The sequence below is a fragment of the Nannobrachium achirus genome (assembly GCF_963921795.1).
Source record: "Nannobrachium achirus genome assembly, chromosome: 21".
NCBI lineage: Eukaryota > Metazoa > Chordata > Actinopteri > Myctophiformes > Myctophidae > Nannobrachium > Nannobrachium achirus.
The window spans coordinates 51,838,995-51,861,219 of NC_137828.1; the positions used below are offsets into that span (position 1 = coordinate 51,838,995).

Below are 22,225 nucleotides of genomic sequence, written 5' to 3' on the forward strand. Positions count from 1 at the left end.
CACGACACATGCAACCACAGATGATGATATAGAGAGGGAGGGACACACACACACACACACACACACTACGCACGTACAGCCACATCTGATATAAACACACACACTCACATGGGATGTCAGAAAAAAAGAAAACGCGAAAACGCACACTGATGCGTTCAGTCAGTCATTGTGGAGGGAATGGTCTGAGTCGCTAATAGGTTGCTTTTAGTGTGTGCCTATGGGGGTAATATGGACCCCCGACATCTCTCTCTCTCTCTCTCATCTCCCAATCTCTCCATCAGGCTCACATCTCCATCTAATGGGGTGGGGTGGGGCTTTGGCAAAATGATACAACCTGCCATCTGTATATATCACGTTGACTCCCAAATGCCTTGCAAACTTCCTTTCATCCTTTTTCCCTCTCATATCACATTGACTAAGCGGTGGAATAACTTCCAGTGGCACATTTTCCCTGTTGAGATTTGGAGTGCAGCAGCGCGCAGAGCAGCACTGTATTTGTTTTGCGTGCCGTGCCGCGCGGCCCTTCATTTGTAAATGAGAAAGGGAGCTGAATTATTGATTGAGTGCCATAAGTGACCACATCGCATTAAAAATGGATAAGTCCTCCCGAAATAAGTAAATAGTCTGTGAATAATTTATGCCACACGCAGCTTGGGGTGCGGGAGGTTCTTTATGCTAATGTTAACATTTTAAAAACATTTCCCCAAGTTTTGTTTGCATGGCTTGTACGCATGTCTCCCCGGCGAAATGCAACCAAATTGGTGGCCTGTGAGGGCTCTAAATGTTTTATGTGGAGCAGATGTGCATTCTCTTATGTTTTCTGACGTCGCCGTTGTCCAAAGACCATATTTGTTTCAAAGAGTATTTGTCCTTCGTGTATTTCATGTCCCTCAGAGGGCTTTCTTATGCGCACCGGCACAGCGTGCACACATGCACGCACAATGCGGTTGAATCAATGCTCTAACCCGCCCCTCCCCGGCAGCTTGAGATGAATTACTTTTGGTCCAGTTGAAAAGTCTTTTATCCCACCCACCCCCACTCTTTTCTTGATACTTTTTTTCTGAAGGACAGCATCACCGAGTGTCCTTGAGCCCTTCTCCTGCACACACTATTATTTCTGTTCACCTCTTCCCACCTCCTCTCAAGTCTGCCTCCCTCCCCTCCACCTCCACCTCTTGCCTTCCTCTTGCATCTCCTCCCACGCCCGCTGCTTTCCTCCTCTCTCGTCCCCTTTCCTCCTCATCCACGTACGGTAAGACTTCCACTTCCATATCGTCTCCTTGTTCAATACACCTCCCCTCTCCCTTGTTCCCAAAAGCTGACCCACCCTGCAGCCACCATACTCTACCCCAGTGATCATCAAACTTTTTCTTTGTCGAGGACCCCCAAATTGACACTTATAAGCCCACGAACCCCCATTTGAAAAGAAATGCCAGGAACCCACATTAGAGAAGATTTTTACAGCTCTATAGCAGTGATTCTCCTTATTAATTTCAAGGACCCCCAGTTAAACATGTTATTATAGGCGACAGACCCCCATGTAATGGTATTTCTATCTCTGAGACCCCAATTTATTTGTAAAATCAATGTTGATTTAAGAGTGTACGAATGTACATTTGTACACTCAGTTACATACCCATAAGAATCCATTTGATTCCTAACTATCATTTGGCTGGGGTGGGGACCCCCTGGAACTCACTCAAGGACCGCTGGGGGTCTCCGGACACCACTGTGAGAACCAATGCTCTACCAAACCCCCCCTCCTGATCCTGTCAGTGTCTCTGCTTTGCCTTCTGCAGGACTCTGCAGACCGTGGGACCATCCCATGCCCGGACCTACACAGTGGCTGTCTACTTCAAAGGGGAGCGCATAGGCTGCGGCAAGGGTCCCAGGTGAGTGTGTTTAATCATTATGACCAAGAAGAGAGAGAGAGATGTGGATGGAAGAAAGGGCCAATGCATACTCCACATTTTTTATCTCACAATTTTTGAACCCATTTTTCACCCAGTGTCAATTGTCTAATGTAATCCTGGGCGATACACTCCCTCTGCCAACCTGGGGAGAGCAACGGACTGACCTCATGCTTCCTTCTATGCATGAGGAGGCCAAGTCGCTTTTTATCACTTGACAGGGGGAGTTCACCCAGTTGGACGTAGCGCGTGGAAGGAACATGTTATTCCAACCAGTTCAGGTGCCCATACTCCACTTTTAGAGCCGAATTTATTTAGGTTCGATCGGCTCTGTCTAAACTACAATATGACGTCATTCAGTGGTTTGGCTGTTCGTTGCCGCAGAGATTTTGTGACTCCCCGAACCGAACCAAAATAATTTAAATAAATTAAACACACACACATTTAACATCTTTATTTGCTTTCACATTTGACAATAAATTATTTAACACAAACGATGCACAAGTAGAAGCACGAATTTGGTAAACTCAGCAACAAGTATTTCAGGATACAAGACGGGAAGCATCGCCACCTCCATGTATGGCGACTGCCAATTATCACAGGCTCTTGGCCTGGGATGTATGGACATTACCCCACCATGCTTTTCAAAATATATATCTTATATAAATATTGGTCCATAATACGGTTTTATACAAGTTTTAGCCTAAACAACCACTCGGATACCGGTATTTAAATTTCATGTTATGTCTGTCTCTAATTCCAAGTCATTTCAGATGCAGCACCAAAATGCCCTTTGTTGGCAACAGGGTGCTGTCTTTGGGCTAAAATTGGAACGATACAAAGAAGATTAGCATGGTGCCATCATTGTGGTACCATGCTAATCTTCTCTGTATCGTTCCAATTTTAGCCCAAAGACAGCCAAGTATAGAGCATCGCAGCGGAAGTGGTTTACTGGTGCCACTTAAAAATCGTCATTCATTTTCCCCATAGACTTTTACAAAAATATGTATAACAATTATGTTAAGCCTTCATGACCATACAACCTTTGTTTATATGTGAACATATATTTTAATATTAAATTATTTGATATACTACATTTAATAACTACCCTTTGTTTAGCCATTTTCAAAATGTTCTTTTCATAGAAACAAAGGTTGAATGGACATGATTCACTGCCATCCTGGATGGCTTGGTTCTAGGCTTAACATAATTGTTATAAATATTTTTGTGAAAGTCTATGGGGAAAATGAATGACGATTTTTAAGTGGCATTAGTAAACCACTTCCGCTGCAATGCTCTATACAGTGCCCTGTTGACTCTACATGGTTCAGCAATCCAATTGAAGCCAATTTTAGTACCACGTTACCTCATGGTTCCACCTCATATAATGGTCTCAATAGAATATAGCCTCCCAAAAAGTACCTCCCCCTTCTCGAGGGGGCCCAATAGAACATGTGCCCCTTTGTGATTTCAAAAGAGTGCTGTTCAGACCCGCCCATTCAGAAAATCACTGAAATGAAAGGCAAGGCTTAGAGTTAAAGGAGTAGTTCACCCCCAAAATGTTTTTTTTCCCTATTGATTACTAATGCCATGGAGACTTGATTTCAATAATATTTTTTGTTTTTTGTTGCATTCCTAAGACAATAATTTGATTACAATAAATGTACCCCCATTGATTCCGGATGGGGACCTTGAATTTACTATAATACATTTTTTGTCTTAGGAATGTGACAAATACAACAAAATATCATTGAACTCAAGTCTCCATGGCATGAGTAATCAATAGAAAAAAAGTCATTTTGGGGGTGAACTACTCCTTTAATGAATGTTTTTTTTGGGGGCTGGAAGAGACACAAGACAAAAATGAAAAATGTGAAATTCATGGTGGGGCCCCTTTAACACACACACACACACACACACACACACACGGATCCTCCACAGCTAATGGGTCGCAGAATAATGGCCTCCGTGCTTTTATTGATGGTGTTTATCATCGCAATTAAGCTGTTGGCAGCGGCTGCCCACACCATATCAGTAGAGAATTATGCAGCATGGAAATGAATCGATCCGGTATCGAGGATACTGACGTGAGTTTGCGGAGGAAGCACGGGTAGACGGAGTGTGTGTGTGCGCGCACACGTGCATACGTGCACATTCCTCCTTTTGTAACGAGTGCAGTGTAAAAGAAAGGGGAGTGCATAGCGTTTGAGAGGTATGAAGCCTAAATCCATCAAACATTCACCCCTTCACACACGCACACACCATCTGAATGGAAATCCCCCTCATCACACACACAAACACACACCCTCTCTTCAGGAAGGCTTCTTGAAAGGCCGCTCTCTGGCTCTAAGCTGGCGATAAGTTTTGTCTGTCACAGCTTACTGTTTTATATATTTACTCTGCTCTAAGCCTCTGAGCCCCCTGAACCCCCCGCCTCCACTGCACCAGGGCTATGATCGCATGAATGCATAATGTATCGTCGTTGTCGGGTGGAAACCTCGTATCTCCACGTTTCAAATTTGTATGTTCTTTCGCAAGGTAAAGCCCTGCTTCATCATACAAGGCCGTCGCACAAAAGTAGTGAAAACAGCAGATCTACAAGCACACAACGCACGTTGTGTGCTTGTTTTCACTAGTTTTCACTAGTTTAAATCATTTTTAAAATGATAAATGCAAAACGGTTTTGGACATACAAGGTTTTCACCCGACAACGACAATATATTTGCAGGCAGAAACCAACACACGTAAACAAAGTGGCCCCACGTGTAACCGCCAAAAGGCTTAGTTGTTTTTTTTTTTGTTTTTTTTTTCAGATGCACACGACCACGTTACCTCAAAAGAAATAATTACTTGTAGATCATCCTTTACATATTCTGCCTGTTTTGACAGACCTTTTAAAAAGGGATGTTTTGAATATGGTAAAAAGATTCTTTTTTTTCTCACTCGACCTCAACCCAACACCACCCATAACCTCCCTGTTTATTTTTCTTTTTGTTCAATGCAGCATTCAACAGGCGGAAATGGGAGCAGCGATGGATGCACTTGAAAAATGTGAGTTGTCTGGAAAAAGAAGTCCCTCACATCTGTGCTTTACACAAACACACACGTTTTTTTATCGATGCACACCTCATCTATGTTTTAATGTTTTACACGCAAATGCACGCTTGCTTTTTTTTCACACTTCAAGCCTCTCACATGTTCTGCCTGCGTGTTGAATAATTACTCTTGGCTGCAGAGCCGCGCACGCTGTCTGACAGGGCAAATGTGTCCTGAGACCGGCCACTTGGCTGCATCCATACTCATTTGAAGCGTTAGCCCAGAGATCATCACACAAACTCCAGCCAGCAACACACAGCAGAACCCAAAAAAAACAGGGCTGGTGGTTCAGGCCAAGATGAGATGCAGAGAAATAGAAATGCACAAGAATTTGAGTTGAGTTATTCAGGAACATTGGCGTTGAGAAGAGCAGAATCAGCCCAGGGGTGCTGAGGAGAGCAGGAAATAATACTTACTAGTGATGTAAACAAAGCATGTGACATTGGAAAGACTCGTCTCTCTATTTTCCGCTGGAAAGATAACACTTGTAACAGCGATCTTCGGTTATTTAGTTATGGGCAGTTGAATTTAGCTTGTATTCACCAAAAATGCAATCTGGGAGAAGAAATCAGAGATCGATTGATTTTTCTAAATCTGATAACGTTACAGCGGACAGGGTGATTTTTTTCTTTTTTTTTAGATGACGTCATAACCAGTTGTATTTTTCTTTTGGCGTCCTGGGATCGCTCGCAGGTCGCGCGTTGGATTTGAAATGGCGTAGATTGATGTCAATGGCAGCCAGTGTGTCATGGAAAATGAATGCTTTATTTAATTATTTATTTTTAAATGATGCTTAATTCCTTGATGCGTAATCACACGTTTTCTATCTGCCTCATTTGAATCATATATATGTCTGAGCATGAATAATGTAAAACATTAGTTTGAGTACATACAGGTGTGTGTCCGGTCAAGTGTAATTTTGGATCCTGAGCGGCTTGCTGCCCGCCTGACCGCCAACATAAATCAAACCTACAATGTGTTCCTTTTAGTTGGACTAATTAGCCCAGAGGTAGACATAAATGGTTTTGCTGGAGCGGGCCGGTACAAGTTCTGAAAGGGGGACACTCAAGGTCAAACTTTTATTTCATTCACCGCCTTAAATGAGGCCCACAGGCACTCGTGATTGATTCTGTTTGCGGTCCCAGGCTCTGACTTTTTATGAGTTAGTTTGTGAGGCTCTTATTGTCTTGAAGCTTTGTTTCTCCCTTTTTTTCTCTCTCATTCTGTTTTTCTCCCTCCCCTCAGAGCCCCTGCTATCAGGGGCGCAAGACTCTCTGTGCAATGTGCTGCCGTCCTTAATTCTCTCCCTCCCATCTCCAGAGTGTACGCTGCTGTCACCGTGATTGATCGATGCTCATTGCTTGTAAATTAATATTTCCCCTCCTCATAAATTGCCGTTTCATGTGACTAGATTAGCAATGTATTTTTTTTAAAAAGGTCAGTTAATTTAAACTCGTCTATGCGAGTCTTCCTTCCCTTGGAGCAAAAATGCTCCCACTTCCAGGGCCTGTGACTTTGCTGACTTGTTTTAACCAGAGATGTTCTATTTAGGAAGATAGACAAATCTACAAATGTTCTCCTAAGTGGGCGCCGGCGTCTGCAAAACCATTTGGCTATTGTTGAGGAAGTTTATCTCCTTCACCAGCCATGTTGCCAAATAGATCCTATTAGACATCATTTAGTGATTATGTTGTCTTGAGAACGACTGGGGGGGCTTTAGTAAATTATGAATTGCCAGTTGACAAACCATGTTTTGTCTCTTGAAGGCTCATACTGTATAGTGGTAGAACAGAAAATAACCCTTGCTATTCATACTGACTATGAGATGCCTTTTTCCCCCCAAAGCCTCCCATGCTCAATATGAGTTATTGAACATTACAGTCAAAAGAACTCACTCAAACTGGGTTCTTATAAGATGAGAGCATAACTCATTCACCACAGACAGACACATAGGAGCCTGGGCACGTCGCATTCTTCCTGGAGACAATCACATGTCATTGTCAAGGTCCTTGTTTCATTTGTTTCCCACAGCAAGACTAATCAAGGACATTAGCCCCGGTGACATGCAATCTGTCATCGATTGTCCTGTTGTTCCCCCTCCCCCAACAGCAGCAGCTTCTGGCTACACGATGTCTCTTCCTGTACAACAGAATCAACCGTGTAAGCGGTTCGATGGAGGATCGAATTGATTCTCGTTTTTCGTTTCGTTGGACGCTTCTTTCTCCAGACAGTCTCGTGTGCCTGACCCATATTAAAGATGCCAGTGTGCAGCTTCTCAGCAGCCCTCAAGCTTATTGGATCATGGGGTCTTAAGGCTTCATCAAACTTAAACGGACCATGGTTAAACATGTTTGCCTATCAGTGTGCCAAAGAAAGCATTGCTATAGCCCAGTGATATTCAACTGGCGCACGGGCCAAATCCGGCCACAGCGGAGCCTTCTTGTGGCCCCTGGAACACATTCCATATTCCAATGTCAAAATAAATGTACTACTAAAAGTAAAAGTACAAGTATCAAAAGGTATTAAAGACCTTTGCATGGTAGAAAGAAACAAAACAGGAAGTAGTTCAGCTGTTTTTTGGAGTTTTGAGTGGCTGCTGTGTCCTTCTCCATCCATTAGTTGTCCATGAGTTTCGAGTGTATTTTGCCCATTGTCTCCAACCACTTGTAGGTTTTACAGAACACGATAAACTTGTCCTCATTAGGTCCTGGGCTGAAGGTGGATTAAAGAAACACATAATAAGAGTGCTCTCATCAGCCAGATGCGCTCTATCTCTCTATCTTTAGGAATTAGTTCAGCTGTTTTTTTGGAGTTTTGAGTGGCTGCTGTGTCCTTCTCCATCCATTAGTTGTCCATTGGTTTCGAGTGTATTTTGCCCATTTTCCATTTTCTCCAACCACTCGTCCTCAATAATGTCCTGGGTGGATTAAAGAAACACATAATAAGAGTGCTCTCATCAGCCAGATGCGCTCTCTCTCTCTTTCTCTTTCTCTTTCTCTCTCTCTCTCTCTCTCTCTCTCTCTCTCTCTCTCTCTCTCTATCTATCTATCTATATATATATATATATATATATATATATATATATCATACGAACAAACACTTCACCATGCCAGCCTCCTATATTCTTCTTCGCACAAAGACACTTCCATGCATTATATCTACTAGCCCTTACCCGTTCAAAGATATGAGCTCTGAAATGATGTGCAGTGTGTGGGTTATGGGATGTGCACTGCACACAGTATATGAGGGATGGAAAGTAACTTTAACTAGGAGCATCAATGTAAGAAATACCCGTTTCGTTTACTGTATACCGATCTGCATGATTTTTGGACAACATCTGTAAGAGCCCCCCCCCCCACACACACACACACACACACACACACACACACACACACACACACACACACACACACACACACACACACACACAGAGAGATGGTTAAACATGTTGCCTCATGCTAGATGCAGAATAGATAAGCCTCATGCTAGATGCAGAATAGATAGTAGATACACCATAAAAATGCTAATATACAGCAAACGATTTGTGAAAGTGACAAACAGGCTTCACAGTTATGTCAGGTGTGTTCATATGCTTATGGTGATGCGATTTCAGATCAATTGCTCCAGCCACTGAGGAGAAACGCTGTGACAGACACTCAGACACTCAGACAGACAGACACTCACTCAGACATTCCGAAAATTATATGTTTGATAGTATCCATCCATCCAGCCAGCCATCCATCCTTAATAAAGGACTGGCACAGAAATTATCCTATCAAACATTAAAAGGCATGAATGTATGTATGAAGCAGTTCATAATAATTTACCACAATGGACATAATAATTATGTCCATTGTTGTCAGTGGTGTGCTCAGATTTTTTTGGAGGCTATACGATAATGCAGACATGCGTGTGGTCATGGTTATGCTACTGTGTTTTCAATGGATGAAATGGAGAGGGCTAAGCTTTTTTTCCTAAACATTCTGCACGTCATACTACGTATATAGCGTAACATGGTAGAACACACCACTGATTGTTGTGTCCTATAGTACATAAAACAAGCGGTCAACCACGAACAAGGTCTTGTGGCCCCCGACTTCAAGTCATTTTACAATTGTGATCCCCTGCCTTATCTAGTTTTATTGCACGGCTTGTTTGAATGTTTGATTCTGATTGGTCAAGCGCTGAAATCAGCTGTGAATTATGGGTGAATAATGACCGCTCCGCTCTATAATGCACCGCTGCCTAAGTTGTTCTTACCTTGTAGGTGGTTGTACTGTTAAGTAACTTGAAAAATAACCATAAAAACCAACATGATATCGTGATACAGCTTGGAAAAATATCGTGATATTGTATTTTTCCATATTGCCCACCCCTAAATACAAGGCCATCCGGCATGGTGTCTGGGGGAGACCAAAGCCATGTACTGTATATCACGTTAGAGTGCAACTGGGTGCTGCCTGGGCTGTGAACCAGGAATAGAGAAGAGTATGGCTTGATGGTCGGAGACGGATCCGATAGAAACCACGCTCCCTTGGGCCCCCAGCAATTCACACATCAGGTTTTAAGTCGATTGGTTGAATGGTTGTCATGATTTGGAGACCCAGTCATCCAACCGACTTCCCACCAGGCACCTCATTGCATCAGTACACACGCTAAGTGTGAAGTTGAACGGTTCTCAAGATACGCAAAGAACACACACACACACACACACACACACACACACACACACACACACACACACACGCACACACACACACACACACACATTTGCATAATGTATCGCTGGGCTTTCATAGAAAGTGATGCCAACATTCCTCATACACTCAAATAATGTTTTTTCTCCATTGCCTTTTTTGTAACCCTTGTTTTGTGCCAACGACCAATACTGGTTGTTGTGATGACTGCATCATATTCCACCATAGACTAGTTTTAAAAGTGAGTGCAAATATAGCGGCCGTGGGAAGCCCTGCTTGCTTCTTACTGTGTGATGGTGAAATACTCCTCCTGTTTTTGTGGACGACAAGATGAATCGCTTGGGGAAAGTTTTCTCTTTTCAAAAAGAAGGAAGTTGCAAGAAATTGCCTTGAAGTAGTTGGATCAGTCGCACAGGTTTAGTCTTTTAATATGCTAATCTCTTTTTACTGTAAGATCTAAGCAGCAGCAACAACAAGTCAGCATTCTAACTTTTACTTTTAAGTCAGAGAACCTGTACAAGAAAACACAGTACGCGATCAGTACGCGATCAGACAATCTACTCAGTTATGACAACTTGATCTGTGCCATCGAATAATACAACCCAAAAGGCTGGGCATCTGCCAGACATGCTGTTATAAAAATAAAGAAAGAGTATGTGTGTAATATGCCAGCCTTTCCATGTAATGTCTTGTCATCTCATTACAGATCTCATTTGGAGATGCTCCTCTCCTAATTATGTTATCAGAATCTCATAGTCATCGCGACCAAAAAAACAAATGAGGCCTGTCTAATTTCGTGTCACTTTGTTTATTGTCATTGGAAAAATAGCAACAATATCAATGGCAGGGCCCAGTCTCGTCATCACCACCACGATTTCATGGGAGTGACAGTGTGACATTCGGGCTAAAGCAAAACTGACGCAAATTTTGATACTTAAATTGATATCCTCTGGTTTGCAGACTGACCTTGCGCGAGCGCTCTCTCTCTCTCTCTCTCTCTCTCTCTCTCTCTCTCTCTCTCTCACCCCCTCCCCCACGGTCCACTTCTGACTGTCTCCTTGCTCTGCTTGCCTTCCCAGATAACTTCCCACAGATGGCTCATCAGAAGCGCTTCATCGAGCGGAAATACAGACAAGAGCTGAAGGAGATGAGACGAGAGCGAGAGAGGCAGGAGAAAGACACGGACGACGTGGACGAACACAGGAAGTGACACAACTTGGGTTCTTGTTTGGGTCGCTTGCCCCCATCAGATAAAAAAAATAAGAATCATGACAAGTTTGAATTTAGTGAAGAGAGGGCAAGCTGATTTGCAAGGGTAGATATGGAAATATCCAGGCTGTGCGTTATTTGTTCTGTCCTAGATATGAGATTGTCAAAAATAGTCGGGACGCGTTAGGGAGATAACATGGCCATTTCGTGCTATATTAGTCTAAAAGCGCCAAATGTTGCACAGATGTAGCCCAGGGCATGCTCTAATGATTTAGCTAGGGCGCCCGAGTCGGCGACCTTCGGGGTCGTCACAGCGGACAAATCAAGTTGGGCTCCCATCGACTTTCTATACAGGAGGAAAATACCCAGATTTTTTTTTCTGGTTATTTAAGTAGGATGTGAGGGGTCTAACTAGGGGTTTGTCATGATGCTGAATCCATTGCAAGCATTTGTTTTGCACAAAAAACATTCCTTGGGCTATAAATGGCCCCAGAAAACGATGGTTTAGTGATGAAAAGTCACGAGTCATCACTTTTCACCATTTTGTGGGCATTTTCTTGGGCCATTTATAGCCCAAGGAATGTTTTTTGTGCAAAACAAATGCTTGCAATGGATTCAGCATCATGACAAACCCCTAGTTAGACCCCTCACATCCTACTTAAAGCAGATATTTTTGTGGGCATTTTCCTCCTGTATAGAAAGTCGATGGGAGCCCAACTTGATTTGGCCGACTCGGGCGCCCTAGCTAAATCATTAGAGCATGCCCTGGGCTACATCTGTGCAAAATGTGGTGCTTTTAGACTAATATAGCGCGAAATATCCCTAACGCCCCCAACTAAAAAAAGACCTTTAAAGATAAGTGTGTGTTGTTGTGTCAAGAGTAAGTCTCACATAAATATTAAGTTCATTCCATGTGCTGGAATGTTTTTTTCTTTTAACAGAACCACCATCGCTCACAGTCGTGTCTTGAACAATTGTTTTTGTTTGCGTTTTTTCTGTTTGTTTTTTATTGTTAAAAATGTAAGATGGAAGCTCTTGTTAAGTTTAAAATAAAGATTCTCTTTCTCCAGATGTGGTAAATTGGTGAAATCATGTATTTTATTATTATAGTTTTAAGCAGCTCTGCTGCTGAGCAAATGGCACAAAGCGCATCTCGGAAAAAAAGGTCTGTCAATTATATTCATTGCAGAATGTCACCATCTGTCCCACATCTGCCAATCATCCTCTAACAAAGTATTTTTTATTTTGTATTAATAACCATCCATTTCCAAATCACATTTGCAGGCACATAGATTTTAATTATAGATTGTGTAATTAATGATTTCCTCCATTCACTTGCCTCAGGATCCAGATACTTCCCAGTGGTTTATTTTACCTGTGCCATCCACAGTCAAACTGATAAGGCAGACCCTCGAGTGTAATATTGCGATTGTACAACTATTGCCCTAAAAAAAAAAACACGTCAACTTCATTTCATTTCATTGTATTTAAGATATTCGATAGAAATTTGTGATTTTTTAATGTCACATTTAGCTACTATGTCCCTGAAGTTACTTCACATGAAAACCGCTAGCATAGTGTGGGGAGAGGGAGAGCGCACAGCTGAAATCTTTGTTTGTTGCGGGGGTCAGCAACCCGTGGCTCTAGAGCCGCATGCGGCTCTTTAGCGCCACCCTAGTGGCTCCCTGGAGCTTTTTCAAAAATGTATGAAAAGAGGAAAAAATGTATTTTTTGTTTTAACGATTTTTTTATCGTCACTGTCGGGCAGAAACCTTGTATCTCCAAGTTTCAAATTTGTATGTTTTTTTTTTTTTTTTCGCAAAGTAAAGCCCTGCTTCATCATACAAGACTGACGCACAAAAGTAGTGAAAACAGCCGATCTACAAGCACACAACGCCTCGCACCGCGAGGCGTTGTGTGCTTGTAGATCGGCTGTTTTCACTAGTTTAGTTCATTTTTTAAATGATAAATACAAAACAAAGTTTTGGACATACAAGGTTTCCACCCGACAACAACGATTTATAAGGCTTTTATAATTTTTTGCGGTTCCAGACACATTTGTTTTGGGTTTTTTTGGTCCAATATGGCTCTTTCAACATTTTGGGTTGCCGACCCCTGATTTGTTGAGACAGTGCAGTAGTGCTCATTAACTGCACTGTTGGAGAGCCTGTTTTTCATTGAGAGCCTGACTACCTGTTGTATAATGGACTTATAGACTTGCCTCCGAGAGTGTACATTATTTTACTGTTGAACTGTGAAACAGTTCTTGAAAGACTTTGAAAAGGACTTTGAATAGAGGCTAGCAGAGAATACTATGCGTCTAAACCAGCCGTAGCACACGGTTAAACGCAAAGTCCATGGGAAGTCCATTTCTTCTCTGTGTGTTTTTTTTTTGTTTTTTTTATTCACCCATTAAAACCAGGAAATCCTCTGAGTCATTTTAGATTTTAGTGTTGGCTATTCAAAAATAGCAGATATATCAAAAACCAATGGCAGATTACAAAGCGTCACTTCATGCCACGCTGTGGGCTTGTACATCTGCAATGTATTAAAAATAATTAAATACATTTTGTTTTTAATAATTGGTTAGGCCTATTAACATTTACCCCCATTTTAAGACCCCTTCTGAGGGTCCACACCGCCAGGATTTTGCCTACCTTTAACGTGGGCGCGCGCGCGAATCCATTGCGCGATGGTTCACCGATTCCATTCACAATACGATCCAGTCACGGTAAGCTACAAAACCCAACAGCCTGCCATTTCCCAAAGCGAAACCGATTGAGCCCAGCGTGGGTGTTGCATAACATTATACCGGATGGGATTTCGGCAGACAGGATACAGGCGTCGTCGTCCCGCCCCCCCATTTCCGTTTTGGAAGATCTGGATCCGGTTTTTGTGAATAGGGCCCTTCCATAGAGCGCTATGGACGGCGAATCGGCGATCATACTTTTTTGTTTTATAGTTATTAAAGCTAATTGATAACTCGTCATACTAGTCATAGGCAGAGTGGACCCATTTATATAACTCGTCAAACTAGTCATAGGCAGTAAATGAGTTAATGAAACAAACATTTATTTTATTTTTTTAACACACATTTTCTCTTCTGAGGGTCCCCTGGTACAAAACCTTTCCAGATGGGGGTCCTCGGCCGAATGTAGGCCCTATATCGGGGTCCTTGGTACGACAAAGTTTGAGAACTACTGAGGCATTTGTAGAATCGGCTTGGGCTAATGAAGACAGTAAAACAGAGGGAGATCTCATAGAGCAGGGGTTCCCAAACATTTTTGTCTCAGGGCACCCCATGAATATTTTTTTTAATCCGAGGCACCCCTACATTATAATTTTCACTACCAGCACCTTATATTTATAGCATATCGTCGTTGTCGGGTGGAAACCTTGTATATCCAAAACCGTTCGTTTTGTATTTATCATCTATAAAATGTACTAAACTAGTGAAAACAGCCAATCTACAAGCACACAACGCCTCGCATCACGAGGCGTTGTGTGCTTGTAGATTGGCTGTTTTCACTAGTTTTGTGTGACAGTCTTGTATGATGAGGCAGGGCTTTGCTTTACCAAAAGACGTACACATTTGAAACTTGGAGATACGAGGTTTCTGCCCGACAGTGACAATATTTTAGTGATTATGTTGCGAGGAAAACTTTGAGATAACAGCCATTTTGGTTAGAACTGACTGAAAATAACTTTGTACTTCAAGTTTAAAATGATACTAAATATTTTTTCAAGTGTCCAAATAAATTCCAAATATTATCAAATGATCTCGCGGCACCCCTGGACTGCCGTCGCGGCACCCCAGGGTGCCCCATCAACCACTTTGAAAACCCCTGTCATAGAGAACATGCAGAATTTGATTCTAAGCCAGCATGAGCACGAGAGGTCTTCACCTCTAGACGTTCTACTCCGGCTTGTTCGTCTCCTTTAATGTCTACCCAACACCATGCAGTCTGATTTTCAAATATGTTTAATCATCTTGAGTCATATAAATATTCAGTACAAAATATCACATTTTACAAAGCAGATCGATGAACAGCCATTGGTCTAGGCTAGGGCCACCTTTACACTTTCACAACTGCTCGTATATTTTTTTTCCTACAATGACAAAACTTGACTTGCTCAATCACATTGTCACCGACATATACTGTAGCGGGAGGTTACCCTCAAGGCTAGCCATGTCTACACATTAACACCCACAGACCTACAATATCTGGAGAAAGAGGGCACCAGTATTATGCTCCCGTGCTAGAAAACTCGCATTAACAGTGACACAGTGGTGCATTAGTAGCCATTGTAAAGGGACACACACACCGGCTGCGGACGGCACGCGCCAAAACACCCGCCCCATTATTTTCAATGAACATACCCATACTGGTGGCCGCAGACGCGTGCAGGCGCACGTCCACGCCTCGCGCGCCGCTCCAATACGCCACTGTTCTATTTTCCAGGCATTGCCCCGCGGTGAAATGTCCGCAGCCGATGTGTGTTCCCCTTAAGAGTCCCAGTGTTGACTGCATGGTAGGTGACCTGCTACTGCTACCATACGCACTTCACCGTGTTACACATTACAACAGGGTCTTCAACTTTTTCAGGCCAAGGACCCCTTAGATGAGAGAGAGAGATGAAGCGGGGACCCCCACAACCTTATCATAGATCCCATACAGTTTCATCGTTTGACAGCACAATCATCAGTTTAATTTGGATTCATGTCAATTTGTGTTTTCAGATATTTAACCACTTGAACCGTCAATACTTAATAAACTTGACCTTTAAATCTGTTTCCCCTCTACGCCAAAGCTCTTTGACGAAAATAGACGATCTACAAGCTCACAACGTCCCCCTGTAGTAACTCTGAGGACCCCCTAGGGGTCCCGGACCCCCTGTTGAAGACCCATGCATTACAGTGTCCCCCTCATATGTGTCAAGAAGGGATTTCCTGTAACACAAGTGCATGAAGAGGGACATCTGTAATGGCCCCACTGCATTATAAAGGAACAATGGCTGGTTGTTTTCCATTATAACCAAGCATGATGCTTGAAGGCAAGAAAACACAAGGTACCGGTAATAATACTCATACTGTAACTGTATGCTGCCACCCTGTAGAAAGAGACAACACTGTTTAGAGAAAAGGAAAGGTGTTGAGTGTTTCTGCCACATTGCACACACATCGCACCCTGAGGCAGAAACGATGACCTCTTGTCTTACAGTGAAGGGGTTTGAACTCCATTAAATGCTCATCACAGAATCATAGTCACAATCTAACACCCACATAGACAGCATGGAGCTTCAGCAACAAGCCAAACAGAAATGAAACTCAATGGAGCAAATGAGGCAGGGATAAAGGAACACCTTCCAGAGTAATGGAACATTCCGAATTTAGCTTTTGAACACGCTGCATAATCAATTTGGATCGTCTAATCTACCGTGTTGGTGTTCGATCAGAGTTGATATAGCCGGAGAACAGAGGAAAACACATACATCACTGTAGCAATTATACCAATTGTTGTTCTTTCTTTCTTTTATTAGTGTTTAAAATGCCAGCCTCTTCATGCTGGCTTGTTGCCAGAGTGAGGGCAACATCTTGCTTTGGCTGGGCCTTTTCTTGTGTGTGCTGACAAGGTGCTACCCTCCCATGTCTCCATCAGCCTGTGATCTTATCAGGTCAGAGATAGGCTATCAAGGTGGTTGCTCATAAAAAAATGAGAAAATAAACGTTGGAGCTCATTTAGGGGTTATCTATATTCAATCAATTTCAGGTAGTTTTTCTTCCAATTTGCCAGATCAAAGAGATGCTGCCAAAATACAAAAGAAAAACCTCCTCAGGCAAACTGTGTTCTTTTGCCGTGTTTGACCTCTCTCAGTTGGAGATACACTAAAAGGTTACATACTCCTTTCATAAAACGAAAGTAGTCTGTGCATGTTTCTTCTTTTTTTTTTAAACCACTTGACACCGGTCAACGACAGTATACAGTCTTAAACCCTTATTATGTACTAAGTACAACTGTACATCATTGACCAGAATCCTCCAGGGGCCAGCTAGGCTTATATACTAGGTCTGCGCCTCAGAAGTTGGAACACTGTATAAAATCAAGGTAACATACGCACTGGACATGAAATTAGAACCAAGTATCTTCTCTGTGGTTTTCATTGGTGGTATGAAAATGAACTAGGTGTGCTAGTAGAGAAAGATATCTGCAACAGAGCCAGTTAAAGGTATGCCCCACCTATATTTGCCTTTGTCGTGTCCGTTAGTGGTAGATTTGAATGAAAAGTTTAGGGGTGTTTCAGTTACTTAATTAAACATGGCCTAGGTTTGTGGTGATTGGCCCAGCAGTTGTTGACTTTGGTATCTTCATTCTTTATGTGTTGTACCCCGCCCCTATGAATTTCATCAGTGGTGGAAAGTAACTTTAGTAAAGTAGATTTACTTAAGTAATGTACTTAAGTACAATTTTAAGGTATTTGTACTTTACTTGAGTATTTCCAAGACTTTTACTTCTACTCCACTACATCTCAGAGGCAAATATTGTACTTTTACTTCACTACAATGATTTGAAAACTTTAGTTACTTAGTAGATTTAGATTATTATTACAAGACATAAATTAAGGTTGGTCCTGTAATTTGGAGCAATCGGACCCACGTTCAGAAGATGTCATGAAGTGTTTTTTTTTTTTTGTTTTTTTTTCAAATGGCAGAAAATCACGCCAGACTTTGGTAGACCTCAACTCTTGTTGAGTGCAGATAGGTATGTTTGTTGCAAGGTTCATGTAAATTAAAATGGCATTGGTTCTAATTGCATTCCGATCTTTCAGGAACTATTTGGTATCAATCAATCAACTTTATTTGCGTAGACTCATGGGTCCATTAGAGAACAAACAACATGAAATGTTGGTATGTAACCATGTGGTATGTATATGTCACCCCGAGATAACAATGCCGTTAACAAAATAAAACGATAAAAACAGGAAAACAAAACAGAATATACAGTATGTTGTGACCTCAAATCCCATATTCATTCAGTATGGCTCCAAGTATTTTAAAAAACCTTAGCCGCTTATCGCCATCAGTGTACTCCACGACCAAAGCAAACCACTGATGATATCAAGTACCCCTCCTGTCACGTCTTCTCAACGTTATCAGAAGCAAGGTCTGTTATAAAATAATATCTTGCGTTTTACTGCATGGTTGCTGAATACCGCCTCTATCCTCAAGAAGTAATGTTTGGAAATGTTGCGCTCTTGACAGCGGCCAAGCTTGACAGAACAACTGTCTGGTAGCTTGTCACTTGGTAGTCACCAAACATAATAATCACATTATAATACTGTAATCGGTCACAACATAATTGTGAGGCATATTTCACATAGACTCAGGGACGTGCTGGCCATTGGGAAAAGCGGGACAACTCCCGAACGGCCGGTTCATTCCCGGACGGTCCAGGCCGGCCATTAGGAAAGAATTAAAAATAAAATGTCGGCCTTCGTTCCATTTTGGGGGCTGGGTGGCCAACAAAGTAAATCGTCACTGTCAGGCAGAAACCTTGTATCTCCAAGTTTAAAATGTGTAAATGTATTCGCAAAGCAAAGCCCTGCTTCATCATACAAGGCCGCCGCACAAAAGTAGTGAAAACAGCAGATCTACAAGCACACAACGCCTCGCACCGCGAGGCGTTGTGTGCTTGTAGATCGGCTGTTTTCACTAATTTAAATCATTTTTAAATGATAAATACAAAACAAATGGTTTTGGACATACAGTACAAGGTTTCAACCCGACAACAACGAAATATAACTCATGTAATTGGCCCACTGGCTTGTCACTTGTCATGATCTGAAATGGCAAATCTTTGAGTAGCAGCAGCGCTATAGAGAGAGATCTCTCTCTATAGCGCGCAATGAGGGCCTCTGCAACTCTTTTTCCCGGGCTGAATCAGGGGCCCAGCACGTCCCTGCATAGACTCCACCGAATGAAGGACATCTGCAATGGCTGCTGCTGTATTCATGGCAACTCACTTGCTATCAGACTCTTACACAATATAGCTGTCTATTGTGAATCCCTGCTTGTTGTTCCCCAGAAGCCTGAAAAAGGCCAGGGGAGTGTACAGTAAAAGCATGGGCCTAGTACCGGGATCCAAGGCCAGGGGAGTGTACAGTAAAAGCATGGGCCTAGTACCGAGATCCAAGGCCAGGGGAATGTACAGTAAAAGCATGGGCCTAGTACCGGGATCCAAGGCCTGGGGAGTGTATAGTTAGTAAACCATGGGGCTGGTATCGGGATAAGCGGTAAGCACCTGCCCATCCTGGCGCTCATGTATTTGAGCCCAGCGGTGGATAAGAGGCAAACATTAGAACGCCAGTGCTGAAACAGAGCTTGTTTTGAAAGATAGCGATCCCCCTAGGAAAAAAAAAACAAAACAAAAACATGACGACTGTACAGTGTATTGTATCATATTGCCATACATACACAAGCTAAGATAGAAACCACAATATGCAGCATGTTTATTTTTCTTTTTTTTTTTTTTTAGTTTTTGTTTTTGTTCCAGAAACACTGAAAAGTATAAGCATATCTGTTGGTTTTACAAAAATGCTCGTTGAACTGGTTCATCACAGGTAGCTTACGAAGAAAAAAAAAAGAAAAGGAAAAACAAAAACAACGCAAGTTGTTATAGATATATTTGGGCCTAGTGCACACATATTCACCTTATTCCTGGCCCTCCCCAGGACGCCACCATTGCCTTTTACAGAGGGCGCCGCTGAGTTTTTCTCTGTGTGCTGCATCGTGAGTCCCTCTTGTGCAGGTCTTTAAGTCCAAGTTTATCAAAAAAGCACCTTGGTTAAGGTGGAGACGACCTCCCGTTGGTGCGACCAGGTTAACAGCAGGTTAGCATTCACCAGCATTGGCAGGTTAGCATTTCACCAGGTTAGCATTCACCAGCTTTAGTTTTACTGAGGTTACTGAGGTACTGCAAAAAATGGAGTCCTGTGCACGATATTGGAATCCGTAGGGTTCAACATCTTTTCACTTCCTCCTTAGTAAGGAAGTGAACAGGGACTGTGTTGCCAGATTTTGTCAAAGAACCCAAGCGGCCAGGTCTATGAAAATAAGCCCAATAGAAGCAACTAGGCTCAGTTTTATTACTTTACATGGATATTTGAAAATAGCAGCTCAGCAAGCTCACAATGTGTCACATTGCGACACATTGTGAGCTTGTAGATCTGCTATTGTAGAAGAATATTGAGAAAAAAAAATATTTTTGAAACATTTTAACAACCCAAATCGTGTGTGGAGGTCCCTGGCACCACACATTTTCAGATGGGTGTCTGCGACTGTGGACAAATATATAAATCTTGGGGTCCTTGATATGAAAAAATGTGTGAACCACTGATTAACAAAAAAACATTAGAAAGCAAGCCCAATAAGTGAACTAGACCTTTTTTTTAAAGACTCAAATTGCTTATTATAAGCAGACATGGCAACACAGGTTCACCCAGAGCCCAATATCATTGAGTTTCCTGCTTACTACCTTCCCAGGTGTTTCGCCCAACCCAGGTGTTTCGCCCTACTTCCTAGGAGTGGCCAGGAATAAGGTGAATGCACAAAAGAAAAAGGTCTCTACACAACGTCTTTTCATTAAAAGTGTTTTTTTCTTCTTCTTCACTGTCAGTTCATTGCGTTGTCGGGGCAGCAACTAACACTGACATGGACTGCAAAGCCTAACGTCTGGTCACCAGAGGAGCACGACATCACTGCATGGCATCACTAGGCGGCAGAAAGAGCACTTGAACAAACCAGCACACTGCGTCGGTGTCCTTTGCGTCTTTGAGACGACAACGAAATGCACCAGAAACGTCCGCAGTATTACTAATGTGTATGAGTGTGCGTGTGTGTGTGTGTGTGCGTATGTGCGTGCGTGTGTGTGTGTGTGTGTGTGTGTGTGTGTGATGTTTTGCCTCCCCAAAGACGAGAATTCACAAATGTCTCCCTCTTTACGCAAAATTTTGCAATTTTCCCCCGCAACCCCCCTCGTTAGGAATCTCCCTCGCTGTCGTCTCCCCCATACATGTCTGCCAGTTTCTTGAAGCGAGGTCCCCACTCACTCAGGTAGTTGTAGTTCTGGTCGCCTTCGGTGGTGGCCGACTCCAGCGAGCTCAGCGACTCGGCCACGGAGCCAGTGCCCTCGTACGCGTACGTGGCCAGCGAGTCGTAGGGGGGCGCTGTGGGGTCGGCGTCGTTGTCCTGCAGTCTCTGGTTGATGAAGCACCGCACGTCCCTGCTGGGGTCGACGCAGCCGCCGCTGTCGAGCCGGAGCGGTGGCGGCGGCAGCACGGCCTGGCAGACCTTCGGTGGGTAGAAGCAGGCCTCGGGGACGATGTCCCGCCTCTGCTTGCTCTCCTCCACGGCCTCCGGGTTGCGCAGCGTGCTGATGTCGAACGCTTGCGTGTCCTTCTCGCCGCCGCCCTCGTCATTGTAGCTGACCACGTTGTCCCGCACGTCCTCCTTGGAGAAGAGGATGAGCGGGTCTTCCTTCCGCTGCCGCCGCAGGGCGGTGAACAGCACCACGATCACTGGAGAGGAGAGAGGAAAGAATTGTGACCTTTACTAGTTCAGGGGTCTTTCAGGGGTCTTTCAGGCCAAGGACCCCTTAGCTGAGAGAGGGAGCGATGAAGCAGGGACCCCCACTATACTATGTATTGTATAAAATTGTGTCACATGTTAAAAATGTTCATAGATTTCTTAGACGGCTTAGACTTGTTTGACAGCACTATCACCAGTGTAGGTTGTTTGGATTAATGTGTATTTTTTGAACCACTTGAACCGTCAATACTTAGTCTGACTGCTCTTCATTTCCCTCTACGCCAAACCTCTTTGCCAAGAATAGCAGATCTACAAGCCCACAACGCCTCGCAGCGCTTGTAGATCAGATATTTTTGGCTAAGGTTCCACGCAGAATAGGGATGCAAGGGTTCAGGTTAGTGTCGAAAAAATAAAGTTCCTATCACACAAAGATTTGGAGGACCCCCTGTAGTAACTCTAAGGACCTCCTAGGGGTCCCGGACCCCCTGTTGAAGACCCCTGTACTAGTTAATTGTGTGGATGTGATTGCTGTTGCTGGCAGAGGGAGTTCTGCCAGACTCAAAGGTAGAATGGAGTTGCCAATAGGATGTGTTGTTGCTGTGCTTTCTATCTGCCAGGCGTATGCCGCTTAACATGACATGGGTAACATGGGTCAAGAACAAAAACACAGCACAGTACAGTACATTAGATACTTTGCTTAGTGATGATAATAATACTGATCTGTTGTG

The 22,225-nt window shown here is 43.1% G+C and overlaps 2 protein-coding genes across 2 annotated transcripts in view; one reads left to right on the plus strand and one right to left on the minus strand.

Annotated features, from left to right (window-relative positions):
* Window positions 1–11,981, plus strand: part of drosha (drosha ribonuclease III) — a 180,813-nt gene extending 168,832 nt beyond the window's left edge. The window contains exons 31-33 of the mRNA XM_080751506.1: window positions 1,800–1,892; window positions 4,915–4,961; window positions 10,783–11,981. Coding sequence (XP_080607632.1) covers window positions 1,800–1,892; window positions 4,915–4,961; window positions 10,783–10,913 — 271 coding nt within the window. The 3' untranslated portion in view covers window positions 10,914–11,981. The remainder of the gene's footprint in view (window positions 1–1,799; window positions 1,893–4,914; window positions 4,962–10,782) is intronic.
* Window positions 11,982–20,948: 8,967 nt separating this feature from the next.
* LOC308306795 (cadherin-6-like) overlaps window positions 20,949–22,225 on the minus strand; it is a gene marked incomplete at both ends in the record, with an annotated part of 56,261 nt that continues 54,984 nt past the window's right edge. The window contains one exon of the mRNA XM_080751837.1: window positions 20,949–21,487. Coding sequence (XP_080607963.1) covers window positions 20,949–21,487 — 539 coding nt within the window. The remainder of the gene's footprint in view (window positions 21,488–22,225) is intronic.